Genomic DNA, 15,270 nt, shown 5'->3' with positions numbered 1-15,270 from the left:
TGAGATCAATAAATCAGGGTACATATGTTCAAAGAAAACATGTTCAGGTTATCTTGTCAATCAATCATGTTGCTTACCCCTCACCCAAAGTCAGATTGTCCTCTGTCACCTTCTATCTAGTTTTCTTTGTGCCCCACCCCCTCCCCCTTTCCCTCTCCCTCTCCCCCCACCCCCCATAACCACCACACTCTTATCAATGTCTCTTAGTCTCGCTTTTATATCCCACCTACGTATGGAATAATGCAGTTCCTGGTTTTTTCTGATTTACTTATTTCACTTCGTATAATGTTATCAAGATCCCACCATTTTGCTGTAAATGATCCGATGTCATCATTTCTTATGGCTGAGTAGTATTCCATAGTGTATATGTGCCATATCTTCTTTATCCAGTCATCTATTGACGGGCTTTTTGGTTGTTTCCATATCCTGGCCACTGTGAACAATGCTGTAATGAACATGGGGCTGCATGTGTCTTTACGTATCAATGTTTCTGAGTTTTGGGGGTATATACCCAGTAGAGGGATTGCTAGGTCATAAGGTAGTTCTATTTTCAGTTTTTTGAGGAACCACCATACTTTCTTCCATAATGGTTGTACTACTTTACATTCCCACCAACAGTGAATGAGGGTTCCTTTTTCTCCACAGCCTCTCCAACATTTGCTATTACCTGTCTTGTTAATAATAGCTAATCTAACAGGTGTGAGGTGGTATCTCATTGCAGCTTTGATTTGCATTTCTCTAATGCAAATGAAAGATGAGCATCTTTTCATATATCTGTTGGTAATTTGTATTTCTTCCTGGGAGAAGTGTCTGTTCATGTCCTCTTCCCATTTTTTTATTGGATTGTTTGTTTGTTTGTTGTTGAGTTTTATGAGTTCTTTGTATATTTTGGATATTAGGCCCTTATCTGAGCTGTTGTTTGAAAATATCATTTCCCATTTAGTTGGCTTTCTGTTTATTTTGTTATCAGTTTCTCTTGCTGAGCAAAAACTTCTTAGTCTGATGTAGTCCCATTCATTAATTTTTGCCTTCACTTCTCTTGCCTTTGGAGTCAAATTCATAAAATGCTCTTTAAAACCAAGGTCCATGAGTTTAGAACCTATGTCTTCTTCTATGTACTTTATTGTTTCATGTCTTATATTTAGATCTTTGATCCATTTTGAATTAATTTTAGTACAAGGGGACAAACTGTAGTCCTGTTTCATTCTTTTGCATGTGGATTTCCAGATTTCCCAGCACCATTTGTTGAAGAGGCTATCTTTTCTCCATTGTGTGTTGTTGGCCCCTTTATCAAAAATTATTTGACCATATATATGTGGTTTTATTTCTGGGCTTTCTATTCTGTTCCATTGGTCTGAGTGTCTATTTTTCTGCCAATACCATGCTGTTTTGATTGTCGCGGCCCTATAATATAGTTTGAAGTCAGGTATTGTAATGCCCCAGCTTCATTCTTTTTCTTTAGGATTGCTTTGGCTATTTGGGGTTTTTTATAGTTCCATATAAATCTGATGATTTTTTGTTCCATTTCTTTAAAAAATGTCATTGGAATTTTGATGGGAATTGCATTAAATTTGTATATTGCTTTGGGTAATATGGCCATCTTGATTATATTTCTTCTTCCTATCCAAGAACAAGGAATATTCTTCCATCTCATTATATCTTTTTTGATTTCCCTTAACAATGGTTTGTAGTTTCCATTATATAAGTCCTTTACATTCTTTGTTATGTTTATTCCTAGGTATTTTTGTTGTTGTTGTTGCAATCATGAAGGGGATTATTCTTTTGAGTTTGTTCGCAAATGTTTCGTTGTTGGCATATAGAAAGGCTATGGACTTTTGTATGTTAATTTTGTATCCTGCGACCTTACTGTATTGGTTTATTTTTCTAGTAGTCTTTTTGGGGATTCTTTGGGGTTTTTGATGTATAGGATCATATAACCTGCAAAAAGTGATACCTTTACTTCTTCTTTTCCAATATGGATGCCTTTTATTTCTTTGTCTTGTCTGATTGCTCTGGCTAGAACCTCTAGTACCACATTAAATAAGAGTGGAGAAAGTGGACAACCCTGTCTTGTTCCTGATTTAAGGAGGAAAGCCTTCAGCTTTGTGCCATTTAATATGATGTCAGCTGATGGTTTATCATATATGGCCTTTATCATGTTGAGATATTTTCCTTCTATACCCATTTTGTTGAGAGTCTTAAACATAAAATTGTGTTGTACTTTATCAAATGCCTTTTCTGCATCTATTGATAAGATCATGTGGTTTTTGTTCTTTGTTTTGTTGATATGGTGTATTACGTTAACCGTTTTACGTATGTTGAACCATCCTTGAGATTTTGGGATGAATCCCACTTGATCATGATGTATTATTTTTTTAATATGTTGTTGTATTTGATTTGCTAGTATTTTGTTTAGTATTTTAGCATCTGTATGCATTAGAGATATTGGTCTGTAGTTTTCTTTTTTTGTGCTGTCCTTGCCCAGTTTCGGTATGAGGGTTATGTTGGCCTCATAAAATGTGTTTGGAAGTATTGCTTCTTCTTCAATTTTTTGGAAGACTTTCAGTAGAATAGGAACCAAGTCTTCTTTGAATGTTTGATAAAATTCGATGGTATAGCCGTCTGGGCCTGGGCTTTTATTTTTGGGGAGGTTTTTAATGGTTTTTTCCACTTCTTCTCTACTAATAGGTCTCTTTAGGCTTTCTGCTTCTTCTTGACTCAGTCTAGGAAGGTTGTATTGTTCTAGGAATTTATCCATTTCTTCTAGGTTGTTGAATTTAGTGGCATAAATTTTTCATAGTATTCTACAATAATTCTTTGTATATCTATGATGTCCGTGGTGATTTCTCCTCTTTCATTTTGGATTTTGTTTATATGAGTTCTTTCTCTTTTTTTCTTGGTAAGTCTTGCCAGGGGTTTGTCAATTTTGTTGAACTTTTCAAAGAACCAGCTCCTTGTTCTATTAATTTTTTCTATACTTTTTCTGTTCTCTATTTCATTTATTTCTGCTCTCATTTTTATTGTCTCCTTTCTTCGTCTGGTTTTGGGTTGTCTTTGTTCTTCTTTTTCCAGTTCCTTAAGGTGTGAAGTTAAGTGGTTCACTTGGGCTCTCTCTTGTTTGTTCATAAAGGCCTGAAGTGATATGAACTTCCTTCTTATCACTGCTTTTGCTGCATCCCATAGATTCTGATATGTCGTATTGTCATTTTCATTTGTCTGTATATATCTTTTGATCTCTGCGCTTATTTCTTCTTTGACCCATTCATTTTTTAAGAGTATGTTGTTTAGTTTCCACATTTCTGTGGGATTTTTTTTTCCCTCTTTTTTGCAGTTGAATTCTAGTTTCAAGGCTTTATGATCAGAAAATATGCTTGGTACAACTTCAATGTTTCTGAATTTGCTGATGTTGTTTTTGTGGCCCAACATATGGTCAATTCTTGAGAATGATCCATGTACACTGGAGAAAAATGTATACTCTGTCACTTTGGGATGAAATGTCCTGTAGATGTCTATCATATCCAGGTGCTCTAGTGTTTTCTTTAAGGCCAATATATCTTTATTGATCCTCTGTTTGGATGACCAATCTAGAGCCGTCAGTGGTATATTGAGGTCTCCAAGTATGACTGTATTTTTGTCAGTTTTTGTTTTAAGATCAATAAGTAGCTGTTTTATATATTTTGGTGCTCCTTGGTTTGGTGCATATATATTAAGAATTGTTATGTCTTCTTGATTCAGTGTCCCCTTAACCATTATGAAATGGCCATTTTTGTTTCTGAGTACTTTTGCTGTCTTGTAGTCAGCATTATCAGATATGAGTATTGCTATGCCTTTTTTTTGGATGTTATTTGCTTAGAGTATTGTTTTCCAGCCTTTCACTTTGAATTTGTTTTTATTCTTGTTGCTTAGATGAGTTTCTTGTAGGCAGCATACAGTTAGATTTTCTTTTTTAATCCATTCTGCTACTCTGTGCCTTTTTATTGATGAGTTTAACCCATTTACATTTAGTGTAATTATTGACACTTGTGAGTTCCCTATTGCCATTTTATAGATTGCTTTCTGTTAGTTTTGTGTCTTGTTTTATCCTTCTCTTTTGTTTTTATTTGGTTGTATTTCATACATCTTTCCTCTGTTGCTATCTTTTTTAAATCATGTGCTTCTGTGGTGGTTTTTTCAAGGGTGGTTACCATTAAGTAATGTAAAGGGTTCCTACCCTGTTCATTGTAGTGCACTATCTTGTGAATACTTTTGCACTCCATCGTCCTTTGCTACTGTTAATCTCCATCCTCTCCCCCCCTTTCTTTTTGTTGTTGTCACAGTTTAAATTTGGTTTTATTGTGTTCTTCTTGCAGCTTTTACTTGTGGCTTTGTTTTTTTTGTTGTTGTTGTTCTTTGTATCTGATTGGAGAACCGCCTTTAGTAATTCCTGCAGTGGGGGTTTTCTAATGATAAATTCCCTCATCTTTTCTGTATCTGTGAATGTTTTTATTTCTCCTTCATATTTGAAGGATAGCTTTGATGGCTATAGTATTCGTGGCTGAAAGTTTCTCTCTTTCAGGACTTTAAATATTGGGGTACACTCTCTTCTAGCTTGTAGAATTTCTGTTGAGAAATCTGATGATAATCTAATGGGCCTTCCTTTATATGTTGTATTCTTCTTTTCCCTGGTTGCCTTGAGAATTTTTTCTTTGTCGTTGGTTTGTGCCAATTTCATTATGATGTGCCTTGGAGTAGGTTTGTTGGGGTTAAGAAAACCCGGAATTCTGTTTGCTTCTTGAATTTGAGGCTTTAATTCTTTCCACAGGCTTGGGAAGTTCTCATCTATTATTTGTTTGAATATGTTCTCCATTCCATTTTCTCTCTCTTCTCCCTCTGATATACCTATTATTCTTATGTTATTCTTTTTGATGGAGTCAGACAATTTCTGTAGGGCTTTCTCATTTTTTTAAAATTTTTGAGTCTCTTTCTTCTCTCTGTTGTGCCTCAAGTTACTTGTCTTCTATTTCACTAATCCTACCTTCTATCTGGCCTGTTCTATTAGCTAAGCTTGTTACCTCATTTTTCAGCTCGTGAATTGAGTTTTTCATGTCTGTTTGATTTGTTTTTATAGTTTCAATTTCCTTGGTAATTATTCTTTGTGTTCATTGAGTTGTTTTCTGAGCGCCCTAAATTGCCTTTCTGTGTTTTCTTGTATATCTCTGAGTATTTTTAGGATTTCTATTTTAAATTCTCTGTCATTTAGCTCTAAGGTTTCCAATATATTAAATTTTTTCTCCATAGAATTTTCCTCATCTATCTGTGTTACCTCTCTTTCTTTTGTATCCATAATATTCGATTTTCTCTTCCTTAATGGCATATGAGGGTGGTTTTGTTGATAGTATTAATGATATTTAATAAAGAATAAAAAGTTAAAAAAATAAAAATTAAAAATAGAAAAGAATTTTTAAAAAACATTAAAAATTAAAAAAAATTATTTCCCCCCCCTTTTTTCCTCTCCTCTCCTCTCCCCTCTTTCTTGAGAAAATCTTGTGGTGAACTGTGAATTATATTGTGCTAAATAGAACAAACAATGCCTATAATGGAAGGCCTGCACTGGAGAGAAGTAATAAAGGGGCAAAAGAAGGGGGTATGGATCCACAAAATGCAAGTAAGGAAACAATTTCGGTCAAGAATAAAATGATTTGCTTTTAGGTATTGGTTGACTAAGAGATATGATGAGAGGAATAAGAGGGAAATAGGAAAATAGGGGAAAAATTTTAAAAATTCCTATTGTATTTAGTGGAACAAGAACTAGATAAAATGGAGAGCCAGGGTTGGGAGCACTGCTAGTGAGTTTAAAAAGTGAAGTAAAAAAAAACCAAAATGTCCACAAACATAAGTTTGAGTCCCAGATAAGATAATTTGTTCGTTATTGAGGATTGAATGAGAGAAGACGTAAAGGAGAAAGGAAGAAACTAATATAGAGGGAGAAAAGAAAGAGAGAGAAAAAAGGAGGGAACCACTAAAAGAAGAAAAAAGAAAAAAAGGAAGGAGGGAGAGAGATTTCAGGGTTTTGGAGTGCAACCCTCATAGAGAGAAAGGAAGAGGAAAGAAAAGATAATGGGAGATGTAACACTTATGGGTAGTATAGTTCAAGGAGAGGAGAGAGTAAGACCGGCAGAGAATTAAACGACCTAATTGGAAGAGGGAAAAAATAATCAAGACATGAAGATAAGAGAAACAAACAAATATAATAAAATGGGATAGGTTATAAAGTCTGTGGATTATTCTTAATTTTGAGAGGTTATCTTCTTGCTTTTTCTTTTCTCTCCCTCTTCCTTGTTGGTGACTCTGTACCCTGGGTTCTGCCCCTGTGGCACGCTCAGGTAGAGGTTTGCAGTTGATAAGTCTCTATGGTGATGTCATATATTGGGCTTCAGTCTCGTTGGCAGTCGAGGCTCATTAGCATTTATAGGCTCCGACAGTGAGAGAGTCTGTGTTCCCGGAGCCTCTCTCCTAGTCTTTCCTTCCTGAATTAGTAGCCTGATAATCCAGCTATGGGGTTGCTGTTGCCTCTGCCTGGATAGTAAGAGGTTCAAAGAGCTGGCAAATCCCCACTCTATTTCCACTCAGCACAGGGCTCTGGGTAAGGCTCAATCAGTCAGAGATGCTAGCATAATCAGGTGGGGCTTCCACCCACACAAAGACCTCTGACTCTGCCACTCTGTCCAGTAACACGGGCAGGCGCCCACTCCCGGGGCGCTTGGAGGAATCTCTCGCTCACTATCTGCACGCAGACCGGGATATGAAGCAGGCCATCTCTTACTCTGAATGAGACCCCGCCCGCACAGAAAAGTTCCAGCATTGGAATTAGCTCTTGTTCCCTCCCCATGCGTGGCTTTTTCAGGGTGCTGGGGCGGTCCTGAGATTCTGCTTTTGGCCCACACAAAGGCCTCTGACTCTGCCTCTCTGTGGGGTAACACGGGTGCCCACTCCTGGGGCTCTAGGAGGAATCTCTTGCCCACTCTCCATGCGCGCTGACCAGGATATCAGGCCGGCTGTCTCTCACTCTGAGTGAGACCCACGCCTGCACGGAGAAGTTCCAGCGTTGGAATTAGCTCTCGCTCCCTCCTCATGCACGGCTTTTTCAGGGCTCTGGGGCGGTCCCGAGATTCTGCTTTCAGCCCACACAAAGGCCTCTGACTCTGCCTCTCTGTGGGGTAACACGGGCGCCCACTCCCGGGGCTCTAGGAGGAATCTCTCGCCCACTATCTGCGCGCGCTGACCAGGAGATCGGGGTGAATGGCTGCCCCACTTGTCTTTCTTTGTGTGGGTTTGGTGTGAGTGCTAGCTTGTATTGGCTGGGTTGCCACAGGCACAGTTTTTTCTTGGCTTGGATCTCTGTGCCACAGCCTGGTTCGGCCGTTTGTGCCGCAGCCTGGATCTATTCAACCCCTTTGCCCTTCTTAGTTTCTATAATCTCAGCTCCCAGTGAAAGCAGCCCTATTTAGGTTAGTGAGGAAGGCAGAGTATTTCTTACTCCTTATTTCCTTCGGGGTTTGATTATATATTTAGCCAATTTTTCGCTCGACCATACCTTCAAGTGTATTGCGGAACATCTGGAGGCTTCAAGGATAGATTTTTCTGTTTCTGGTTGAAGATCTTGTTGAGTTTTTGGGGAGATTTATCAGTATCACTCCCTACAGCACCATTACTCTGACGTCATCCTCACATCACTTTCTTCATTGATGTTGATGCCCTTGCGCTCACTAAGTTCCCCTAGCTGCATGATGTTCTCGCCAGTGGCAGCAAGTCCACATTCCCACAATCTGCTATTTCTTCTCTGACTTCATGTATGTACTGCTGAAATTACACTCCCAGAGTTAGTTACCACTCTTCATTTCTTTGCGGCACTTTCCTCTTTGTTGGTCAATTCCCTTTCGATGATTCATTTTGGTGAAATCTCACATGGGATTTTTACTGGGAGAGAAGAAAGTAACACAATGACATGTCTGACCTAAATGATGGGTGTTCAGTGACCCATCACTAACAGACTTTGAAAGAAGTGACATGATTGGCCATTGATTGTGATGTACATTTATTGGCATGGTGATTGGTGGACTAAAGAGCTAGCAACTAGATTTGTCCTTTAGGCAATTACTCATGATTAATATACCATGGTATGCCTGACCAGGCAGTGGTGCAGTAGATAGAGCATCAGACTGGGATGCAGAGGACCCAGGTTCAAGACCCTGAGGTCGTCAGCTTGAGCACGGGCTCATCTGGTTTGAGCAAAAGCCCACCAGCTTGAACCCAAGGTCGCTGGCTCCAGCAAGGGGTTACTTGGTCTGCTGAAGGCCCGCGGTCAAGGCACATATGAGAAAGCAATCAATGAACAACTAAGGTGTTGCAACACACAATGAAAAACTAATGATTGATGCTTCTCATCTCTCTCTCTGTTCCTGTCTGTCTGTTTCTGTCTATCCCTCTCTCTGACTCACTCTCTGTCTCTGTAAAATATATATATATATACACCATGGTATTGGAATTAGAACCATGTTGCTGAGGGAGTGGTTTTATTGAACTAGACCATGATAATGGAATCATGGAAAGTGACACCTGCTTGTATTCTTGTCCTCGTTTTCTAGAAGAACTGAGGCATAGAGAGGTCAAGTGACTCATCAAATGTCACATAGAGCTGGGATTTAAACCCATATAGTTGAACCCAGGAGCTGAGCAGTTAGTCACCTTGGCCATTACACACTTTTCTTTATTCCTCTTGGGGGAGTGTTTCCTAAGCTCTAACCTCCTTCTGCATGGCTGTGTGAGAACCAGATTCTTCTGTTTCTGATCAGACCCCCTTCTCCAGGCACTGAACCCTAGGGCTGACCCACCTAGGACTCACCCCCGCTCTCCTTGCCCCATCCAGGTACCTGGGAAAGGAGGATGCTGCTATGTCCATCCTGGATATATCTATGATGACTGGCTTTGCTCCTGACTATGATGATCTCAAGCAGGTATGGAAGTCCTGGGCTCAGAGGCTGGGATCAATGGAAAAGATCCTGGGGTCGGGAGGAGGCTGAGGGAGGGAAGAAGATCCAGGAGGGGTTTTCACAAGCCTTTACCTTCCTCAGCTGAGCAGTGGCACTGACAGGTACATCTCTAAGTACGAGATGGACAAGGCTTTCTCCAACAAAAACACACTCATCATCTATTTGGACAAGGTAAGGCTTCCACTGGGATCTTGACTTGCACGTGGCTGGCCTTTTCCTTCTCTATTAATCTTTGCCTTGGAGTCCTCTGCTTGATCCATTCTTTCTAGAAGAAAATATTGTGCATGAGATAGTTTTTAAAAATTTTTTATATTTTAATTTTTTTATGTAATTTTAACCTTACAGAGAAATTATAGAGCAGTATAAAAAGTTCCAAATACCCTTTATACCAATTCATTGTTAGCATTTTCCTTCAAATTTACGTCTTTCACATATACACATGTTTACCACATATACATGTCTATCACATATACACACACATCTGTCTGCCTTCTTTCCTTTTTTTCCTTTTTTTTTTCCAGGTTTATTGAGATATAATTGGCATATTACATTGCATAAGTTTAAGGTATACAATGTAATGATGAGTATATATATATATATATATATACATATATATATTTATATATGGAAATGATGACCACAATAAGGTTAGTTAGCATAGGTATCACCTCACATAGTTATGTGTGTGTGTGTGTGCGCGCATGTGTGTTTGGTGAGAACTTTTAAGATTTGCTACATTAGCAACTTTCAAATATACAACGCAGTATTGGTAACTGCGGGGTGTTGTTATGGGCACAGAAAGAATCCATTGGCCAGAATTCAATTTCATGTCCACACTAAATGAAAAGGTAAGCTGAGTAAAGGGTAATCTAGCTATGAGACTTTGGAGAAAGAGAAAATAGATTTACTGAACTGCTCATTAATCTTTGCCACTCCCTGCCCACATCCTCCTCACCTAGAGCCCTCCTTGATTCCATTTCTCCACCACTGCTCCAACCCCTGGTACCCTGTGCTGGACTCTTCCCATGTCACCCACCCCACTGATTTACCTCCTCCTTCCCCCAGATCTCACATACCCAGGAGGACTGCATAACCTTCAGAGTTCACCAGTTCTTTAATGTGGGGCTTATCCAGCCTGGGGCAGTCAAGGTGTATTCTTATTACAACCTAGGTGAGCAACCAACCTAGGGCCTGGAGTCTGAGGGTCTCTACAAGTGGAGGTCTGGGGGTCCCAGGGCTCTGGGATTTGGGGGTCTGGGAGTCCCAGGACTCGGTGAGTTGGGGGTCTAAGGGCTCCCAGGGTTCAGGACCTAGCATCTTCAGGTCTGAGGGACTGGAGTTGAATATGAGCCCCACAGGCTTGGTCTTGGGTAGAGGCTCTAGCTCTCTGACACCTCCTACCCCCTCTGCCTGCAGATGAGACTTGCACCCAGTTCTACCACCCGGAGAAGGAACAGGGAATGCTGAGCAAACTCTGCCACAATGAACTGTGCCGCTGTGCTGAGGGTGGGTGCACAGGGACAAGGACAGGCGGGCCATGCCCACCATATCCCTCACTTCATGGGGGGAGGGGGGATGCAAGGGGCCCCAAAGCCCATACCCAGTGTACACCAAGAGTCATGGGCCTGGGGCTGGCCACACACATGGGTGAGGGGCCTGGGGTGAAAAGTGGGACTTAGATCATGTTCCCTCCCCACCACCAACAGAGAGCTGCTTCATGCACCAGGGTGAGGATAAGGTCACCCCCGATGACCGGCTGGACAAGGCCTGCGAGCCTGGAGTGGACTATGGTGAGGAGGGGTCAGAGAGGCATGTGCATGTGTGACTGTGGGTGAGTGACAATGTGTGTGTCTGTGGTTGTGTTTGTGAGCCTGTGACAGCTGGTGTGTGTCACTGGCTGGTGTGTTGCCTGTGGCTGTGTTTCAGGCTGTGGTTGTGGGTGGTGTGTGTGTGTGTGTGTGTGTGTGTGTGTTGTGAGGGGCCATGATTGTGTGGGGAACCATGATTACAATTGGGCTGGGTATGTGCAACAATATGAAAAAAGGTGGTTGCAAGTAGATATAGTTATATGTGTCTGTGAGGTTGTGGTTGTGAGTAGCCATGATTGTGTGCAACAGTGACAGTGAACAGGAGTAGCAGTCTTTGTGTATATGATGAGCTGTGGGCGGCTGTAACTGTGTGCATGGCTGTCGGTGACTCTGTGTGAGATGGTAGTTGTGAGTGACTGGATCACATGTGGCTGTGTGAGAGATGGTGGTTGCAAGTGACAGAGGACAGGAGTAGCTGTCCTTGTGATGAGTTGTAGGTAGCTGTATTTGCAGATGGCTGTGGTGACTATGTGAGACAATGGTTGTATGACCCTATGTGGTTGCATGTGCCACTGGGGAGGCAGGGACTGTAGCACAATGGACTGTAATCCTGCATGCATCTGTTTGGGGAAGCCACATGCCAGAAGCGCTTGTAGGTAGGGTGCCCCGCTGTTAACCCTGCCCATGACCCCTGCTGGCCCTGCCCCCACTCCCACAGTGTACAAGACCAGGCTGCTTAAGAAGACGCTCTCGGATGATTTTGATGAGTACACAATGGTCATCGAGCAGACCATCAAATCAGGTCAGTCCTGTGCTGCCTTCTGTCTGTCTGCCTCACCTCCCGCCTCCACCTTCGCTCAGCTTCCTTCTCTCCCCTCCAGGCACTGACGAGGTGCTGGCTGGACAGGAGCGCAAGTTCATCAGTCACATCAAGTGCAGAGAAGCCCTGAAGTTGCAGGAAGGGAAACACTACCTCATGTGGGGCCTCTCGTTGGACCTGTGGGGAGAGAAACCCAAGTGAGTGCCGGCCCTGCGCATGCATATGCTCTTTCCACCCTGTCTTCCCGGGCCCCCTCCTGACCTGCCATCTGTTTCTCCCCCAGCATCAGCTATATCATTGGGAAGGACACCTGGGTGGAGCTGTGGCCTGATGCTGATGAATGCCAAGACGAGGAGAACCAGAAACTGTGCAGGGACCTGGCCAGCTTCACAGAGAACATGGTCGTCTTTGGCTGTCCCAACTGACCCCCCATCACAGTCATTCAATAAAGCTATCTTTGTAGTCTACATGATCTCCCAAAGTCTGGAAGTCTTTGCGAGAGGGAAAGAGGCAGCTATGATCCCTAGCTGTGGCTTCTGCACCCCAGCTCTGTCCTTACCTGAAACCTCCCAGAAATCTCATTTGCATTCTTGCCTGTGCCTTTGTGCCCTACACACTCCCCTGCAGCCCCCAGCCCCTTCGCCTGAGTTCTCACCCACTTGCTTACTTGCCTCCTTAAGGCAACTTCACCTGAATTCTTACCACCTTCTCATTTGAATCTTAACCTCTTCTCTTACCTGCATCCTCAACTATATCCACCTGCATTTTTTTTTTTTTTTGCGTCCTCACCTGGTCCCCCACCTGCGTCTTTATCTGTAAACTTACTTGTATCTTTACTTATAATTTCACCTTGTCTTTCTACCTGCATCCTCATCTGTATTTTCTCTGTGTCCTTATCTGGGCCCTCACCTGCATCTTACCTACCGTCTTCTCTGGCTCTCTTCCTGTCTCCTTTCCAGCATCCTTGGCTACATCCTCACTTGTGTCCACCGACCTTTTTATTTTGCCTCATCACCTGGCTCCCATCAACATTTTTTTTCTGGGAATATACGTTTATTTTTGGGTTAACAGCATTCTTACCTAGATTTTCTATCTGCACCTTCTTCTACCGGTGTATTTTCTTTGTATCCTCACCTGGGTTCTCACCTGCATCGTTAGCTTCATCCTTTTCTGGATCACTTCCTGTCTTCTCGCCAGCATCTTAACCTACGTTCTCAGCTGCACAGTTACCTGCCTTCTCTCCTGCACCTTCTGCTGCATCTTTACCCTTGTCTCCATCAGCCTCATAACCCCGCAGTCCTCCTCTCCCTTCTCACCTGAATCCTCACCTGTTGTTGTTGTCATCCTGCTTATTCCTCATCCACAGCCCACTGTCTCCATTTGCTATCTCACCTGCATTCCCTTTTGTCCTCTAGGCTCACCCCACCCTCCCAGTCACCACCTTCTAGATAGATGGGCCTGAGCAGACTCCTTAATGCAGAGGTCTCAAACTCGGGCAGTCTGCGGGCCACACAAAATTGGTGGGCAGGCCGCGAGTTTGAGACCCCTGCCTTAATGCTTCTGTAAAACCCAATGAAGTGGTGGTGCCCAGCAGGGGGCGGTAAGTGGCAGGCAGGGTAATATTTCCGAGGGAGCCCTGAGTGAGTGAGGAGAAGGCATGAGTCAGCATCTGAGGAGAGAGTGCAGAGGCCATTGTGGTCACAGCGTCACCAGAACTGTGTGGGGTGGCGGGGTGGAGATGGCAACCACCAGGTTGAGTGGAACCACAGGTTGCAAAATAGAACTGGGGCTCCAGAGTCTGTTTCTAACCTCTAGACCCTCGAAGACTGTGGAGGGTGGGATTTAAGCTCAGACTGTCATGGAAAAAAACCTTCAGCCTGGAAGTCAGCCAAACACAGCTCCCCTTTTACTAATACCCCCAGGTCCTAGCCACCTTCATCTCCCACTTGCAGGACTATAAGGGAACATATTCACAGCCCACTCTTGCTCCCTCCAGCCCTCAATTGCCAGAGACTTCTGTGGAGAGGAGACTCAAAGACCCTCATCACTCATTAGGTGTCCCAGCTGACATCTGCCTGCCTCCCCCCTTTATGTCCAACTTCTCATTTATTTATTTCTCCTTTCCCCTGTCCCAGGGTCTGTTTCCTTATGAGTTCTTTAATGCATGGGATTTTGCTTTGTTTGAGCACCTTCAGTTCTAAGCTGTGAACAGCACAAACAGGATCTTCTCAGACAGCATGGAGTTTACTTCAGTCAGAGAGGAAAGGGGAACAGGCCGCATGAAGAGGCCTGCCTGTGCCGGGCCACCAACACAGGGCATTTAGATGGAGGGAGGGCTCACTTCCTGTGTGAACTTAGCAAGGCTGTGAAACCACCCGTTTGGTGTAACACCCGTCTCAATGTAGCTATGAATGTCCTTTTAAAAAATGGGATTCACACCTACAGTAGGTTGATTTTAAAAGCAGTTTATCTGCTTTTAAATAGGGGTGGACCCATAATAATGTGGGTGTACCTCCAACCAATGGAAGAGATGAAGAGAAAAGAAACAGATTTCTTGTAGAAAAAAGTAATTCAAGATAGCAGTGTAGAGGCCCTGGCCAGTTGGCTCAGCGGTAGAGCGTCGGCCTGGCGTGCGGCGGACCTGGGTTTGATTCCCGGCCAGGGCACATAGGAGAAGTGCCCATTTGCTTCTCCACCCCCCCCTCCTTCCTCTCTGTCTCTCTCTTCCCCTCCCGCAGCCAAGGCTCCATTGGAGCAAAGATGGCCCGGGCGCTGGGGATGGCTCCTTGGCCTCTGCCCCAGGTGCTAGAGTGGCTCTGGTCGTGGCAGAGCAACGCCCTGGAGGGGCAGAGCATCGCCCCCTGGTGGGCAGAGCGTCGCCCCTGGTGGGTGTGCCGGGTGGATCCCGGTCAGGCGCATGCAGGAGTCTGTCTGACTGTCTCTCCCTGTTTCCAGCTTCAGAAAAATACAAAAAAAAAAAAAAAAAAAAAAAAAGATAGCAGTGTAGAAATTCTGCCTGAGTTTCTAGGCTTCAGACTAAAGGCTGTAATTTCAACTCAACTGACTCTCCAGCCTGCTGGCTTGTCCTGTGGAGTTTGGACTAGCCAAGTCATAGTCATAGGAGCCAATTTCTCAAAACAAATCTGTCTCTTCACATATAAGTAGATGATATAGATTAAATATAGATATAAATTAACTATAGGTATGGATAGAGGTATAGAGATGTAAATATATTATGAGTTCTGTTTCTCTGGAAAAACCTGCCTTATACAGGTGGTCAGGGAAGCCTGTGTAGAGAGAGTTCCTGAGTCAAGATGTAAATGACAGGGGGCTCTGGGAAAGACTGCCAATGCGGAGGCCCTGAGATACCTGTTGCAACATGAGCAAGGGTACAAGGGCTTCAGGACAGCCATAACCACTTAGTGTCCACTCTAAGCTCAGGGGACAACACACTCTTTCTCTAAAGAGCAAGGTAGTAAATAGTTTAGGCTTTGAGGGTTGAGAGATAAAATCGAAAATATGAAGGTACGGCCACTGCTTCACACCCTGTTTGCTTGGGATCGGCCACAGGGTGATGGGCGTGTTCTGCACCACACTGCTGGAGACATTCTCT

The 15,270-nt window shown here is 43.2% G+C and overlaps 1 protein-coding gene across 1 annotated transcript in view; it reads left to right on the top strand.

Moving 5' to 3' along the window:
* C3 (complement C3) overlaps window positions 1-12,124 on the top strand; it is a 42,816-nt gene extending 30,692 nt beyond the window's left edge. Inside the window, exons 34-41 of the mRNA XM_066345298.1 lie at window positions 8,906-8,993; window positions 9,111-9,200; window positions 10,095-10,200; window positions 10,446-10,535; window positions 10,736-10,819; window positions 11,556-11,639; window positions 11,719-11,854; window positions 11,941-12,124. Coding sequence (XP_066201395.1) covers window positions 8,906-8,993; window positions 9,111-9,200; window positions 10,095-10,200; window positions 10,446-10,535; window positions 10,736-10,819; window positions 11,556-11,639; window positions 11,719-11,854; window positions 11,941-12,082 — 820 coding nt within the window. The 3' untranslated portion in view covers window positions 12,083-12,124. The remainder of the gene's footprint in view (window positions 1-8,905; window positions 8,994-9,110; window positions 9,201-10,094; window positions 10,201-10,445; window positions 10,536-10,735; window positions 10,820-11,555; window positions 11,640-11,718; window positions 11,855-11,940) is intronic.
* The last annotated feature ends 3,146 nt before the right edge of the window (window positions 12,125-15,270 follow it).

The sequence above is a fragment of the Saccopteryx leptura genome, chromosome 1, assembly GCF_036850995.1.
Source record: "Saccopteryx leptura isolate mSacLep1 chromosome 1, mSacLep1_pri_phased_curated, whole genome shotgun sequence".
Classification (NCBI taxonomy): Eukaryota; Metazoa; Chordata; class Mammalia; order Chiroptera; family Emballonuridae; genus Saccopteryx; species Saccopteryx leptura.
The sequence above is the reverse complement of the archived record's forward strand: the minus strand, read 5'-3'. Positions and strand labels throughout refer to the sequence as shown.